Source organism: Amborella trichopoda, chromosome 3 (assembly GCF_054954075.1).
Source record: "Amborella trichopoda isolate Santa Cruz 75 chromosome 3, AtrichopodaSantaCruz75HAP2 v2.0, whole genome shotgun sequence".
NCBI classification, from domain to species: domain Eukaryota; kingdom Viridiplantae; phylum Streptophyta; class Magnoliopsida; order Amborellales; family Amborellaceae; genus Amborella; species Amborella trichopoda.
Window position 1 is genome coordinate 21,410,855 of NC_142338.1, and position 3,827 is coordinate 21,414,681.

The 3,827-nt window shown below is 38.9% G+C and overlaps 1 protein-coding gene across 1 annotated transcript; it reads right to left on the reverse strand.

Annotated features, from left to right (window-relative positions):
- Positions 1–1,565: 1,565 nt before the first annotated feature.
- LOC18437233 (pentatricopeptide repeat-containing protein At1g43980, mitochondrial) lies at positions 1,566–3,827 on the reverse strand. Its single transcript, XM_020669076.2, is given in 3 exon segments — positions 1,566–2,736; positions 2,739–2,884; positions 2,886–3,827. Coding segments are annotated over 3 exon segments (1,587 nt in total). The 5' UTR covers positions 3,503–3,827; the 3' UTR covers positions 1,566–1,912.

Sequence of the window (3,827 nt, forward strand, 5' to 3'; positions counted from 1 at the left end):
ACACATGTCATTTTTCCTTAAAGATAGAGGTTTTGGGGCGACTTGATGTTAGAATTATTGGACACAATTTTTTTACATAACTTAAAATGCTCTTATTTTTAGGACATAGGAGCACCCCATTCATGCTCACTTTGTGAGCGATAAGGTGGTCCGATGTTTCTAATATCCAACTGCCCCGAAAATGGGTTTATCCAAAATTTTCAGCATCAAACTACTTTAGAAATAATAAAAGTTGTCATCATCATTATCACTAGAGCTTTTTTCCAACGAATTAGGATTTGTTGCACGAATCCTGATCCGCCAATCTACTTTATTAAGGGTTATACCCTCAATGAATCTATAAGTCCCCACATCATTTCTCATTATTTTCAACCATATCCTTTGGGACCTACGCCTTACCTTTTTTTAGCCTTCTACTTAAACTAGCGCGCACTTCCCAATAAGTGCTATACTGGGTTTGCACTGCACATGACCAACCCACCTAAATCTACTTATCTCATCTTATTACCTATTGATGCCACATCTAAATTATCCCAAATGTACTAATTTCAAATTGTGTCCCTTATTGCCTTGCCAATCATCCATTTACAATCTTATGCAATTGGAGAAAAAATTGCCAATCATCCATCTGCAATCTTATGCAATTGGAGAAAAAAAATCCCAACATAGAACCTTATGTACAAAATGCTCCTTTACTCAGTATGTAAGCAACACATTCAATTCATTTCATATCATAAGTATCCAAAGAGTATAGGATACTTGAAAAACTTGTCATGAAGCAATAAAAGTACCATAACAAAAGTCCACCTCAAATATACTTAAAACAATCATTACAAGGTTATAGCCAAATGCTTTCCCAAATTTCAGAAACAAATCATATACATAACCCCATATATAAGAACAAAATGTGAACAAAATAATGCACTAAATTGGTAGATAATATAACTATATAACATATCCGTTTGATAATCCAATCCTCTATAAATTGATTCAAAAAAAAAAGTCTAAAAAAAAACCATGTGTATGTAAAAAACGGCTCCAACGAAGCCCCAAATTAGTTGAAAATGAAAAAACATATCATACTGGTTTGGTACCAGAATCTTCTACAATTGGAGAAAAAAATACCTCCCCATGTAAAACCCCATGTATATGAACCCCTCACTCTTTATCTTAATTATCAAGTGTTTTCACTGCACTAATTACCCTTTCCCAAATTATTTCTCAGTTTTGACATGGCTTATACTTCATAAGTAAGATAGTATCAAATTTGAGATAATGTTTACAAATCAAACCAGTAGAGAGAGACTAGCAAAAATGAGATAATGTAACAAATAAAACCGGTACAGAGGCCTAAACAAGGTTCTTTACACAAAGACTGAGCTACTCTTTAGGCATAATGTAAAATTTTATAATTAGATATAAAAATAAATTTTGAGATAATCTTAAAAACATTTTACATCAAAATTATATAACATAATAAAACTTGAAGGTGCACTTTACCTCTACACCTCTCAGATGCATCCGTATGCCAACTGCACCCATCTTCAAATAGGGAAAACAGCAAATTAACTAAATGATTAAGAAATTAGCATTAGAAAATTTGCAAGATGTAAAGCCAGAGAGAATGGTTCAGTATCCGTACATCTAGAGAGAGAAACAAACAAGCAATATTACACTCCTCTCAAGACACTGAAGCCAAAAAAAAAAAAACTCCTTAAACTTCTCCTTGTTGCCAAAGCCCCATATTTAGACTCCATAAGAGTTTTAGCTCACCATTGACTAGGCTAGGGTTCACTCTTCCTGGTTGTGAGAGTCAAACAAAGAAGGAGAGCGTTGGATCACCATTAAAGGAACAAGGGTTCTTTTTTGGGTGTGAAGGTCGATCGTTCACCATTGATGGGTTGCTTCTTCTTTACTTGCAGAGAGAGTAAGAAGAGAGAGCCTGTAGAGAAAGTAAGAAGAAAGAGCCTGTAGAGAGCTTCTTCTTTACAATTACCTTCTCTCTGATCCCAATCCAACTGCACCCTGTAACCTTCTTCACCCTTTTCTCTTGCATGGCATTTCTCACACAAGCCACTCTCTCCCACCTGCAATTCATGGCACGCACCTGCGCCATGACCAAATATGGCAGCACCCACTTTGGTTCGAGCACTGCCAATCTCTCTGCAGCTCTTTGTCCAATCACCATGTCTCCGTCCACTCTACAAGCCCCAAACAGAGCCTCCCAAACCAATGCGCCAGCCTCAAATGGCATCGACTCTGCAACTTTCATGGCTTCCTTGAGCCTACCCCTTCGGCCCAACATGTCCACCACACATGCGTAATGCTCAGGCCCAGGGACGACTCCATACTCCTCCTTCATGAGATAGAAAATCTCCAAACCTCTCTCTACAAGGCCACTAATGTTGCAAGCCGATAGAACCCCTGAGAACGTTAGTCTATCAGGCCGAAGCTTTGTAAATTGAATCTCATCGAACAAGCTCAAACCTTTGATCCCCTATCCATTTCTAGCATATCCATTGATCATGGCATTGCATGCCACCAAATCTTTGGTACCCATTTGCAAAAATACTCTCTCTGCACATTCAATGAATCCTGATTTTGAGTACATATCAATCAAACAACTCAGTGTAATCAATTCTGTGCTAAAGCCTAGTTTTAGAACCAGAGTGTGTAATTGCTTCCCCTGCTCATCCACTGCAACAAAGTAGGATGCAACACCTTTCAAAATGCTCCCATGAACCCATCGGGCTCAATTTTCGCTCTCATTATCCCTTTAAAGGGTAGGAATGCATCTGTTATAAGCACAAGCATCGCATAGACGGAGATCATTGCATTATAGATAGGCCCGTTTCGCTCTTCTGCTTCTCCGAATACTCGAACTGTCGCATAATCTGTCGCACTTTGCAAAGAGATCGATTAGTGATGCAAGGACCAAATCGTTAGCATAGAAACCAGACTCGATGGTTTTACTGAAAATTTGCTCACCACTTCTGAGATCTCTCAAGCCAACACAGGCTGTAATCATGGTGGACAAGGTGAATTGATCAGGCGAAACACCGGCCATTATCATGGCCTGAAACAATCTCAACGCAATTTCACCTTTGCATCCTGCCATTGAAGTGTTCCATGAGATTCTATCTCTCTCCTCCATGCTGCAAAGCATATTGAACAAGTACCCAACTGATCCGAACTTCCCATACATGTCCATTAAAGCATTACTGGTTATAAGATTTGATCCAAGGTCTTGTCTTATCAAGCGGGCATGAGCTTCTTTGCCATGACAAAGAGAAACGTAGGAGACAAGGATGGTCAAGAAGGTGAAACCAGTGGGTCTGAAACCCATATTCAGAATTTTGAGAAAGAGTTGTAGAGCTGAACTTGGCTGCCCATTCAATGCATAAGCTGAGATAATGGAGTTCCAAGTCGTTACATTTCTTTGAGGCATTTCATCAAACCATTTGTGGGTTTCGACTAGTTGTCTTACTCTCACAAAGCCCATGAGCAAAATGTTCCACGAAACTGTGTTATGACTTGCAGCGCTATCAAAGAAAGCTCGCTAAGTATCTGCATGTAGACCCCCTCTCGAAATTTTGGATAAGGGAGCTCCTAAAAAACCTAAAGGACTACAAAAACCGTAACAGATCATAGGCCGATCCAATATACTTGCGCAAAAACTATACCGTAATAGATCATAGGCCGATCCAATATACTTGCGCAAAAACTATCTAAAACTTGTCCCAACTTGAAATAGACCTTAAGAGTTTTCTACCGGTTAAAAAAGCGCCGGAAAGTTTTCCACATATCAAGCAATAGCTTGAATCTGA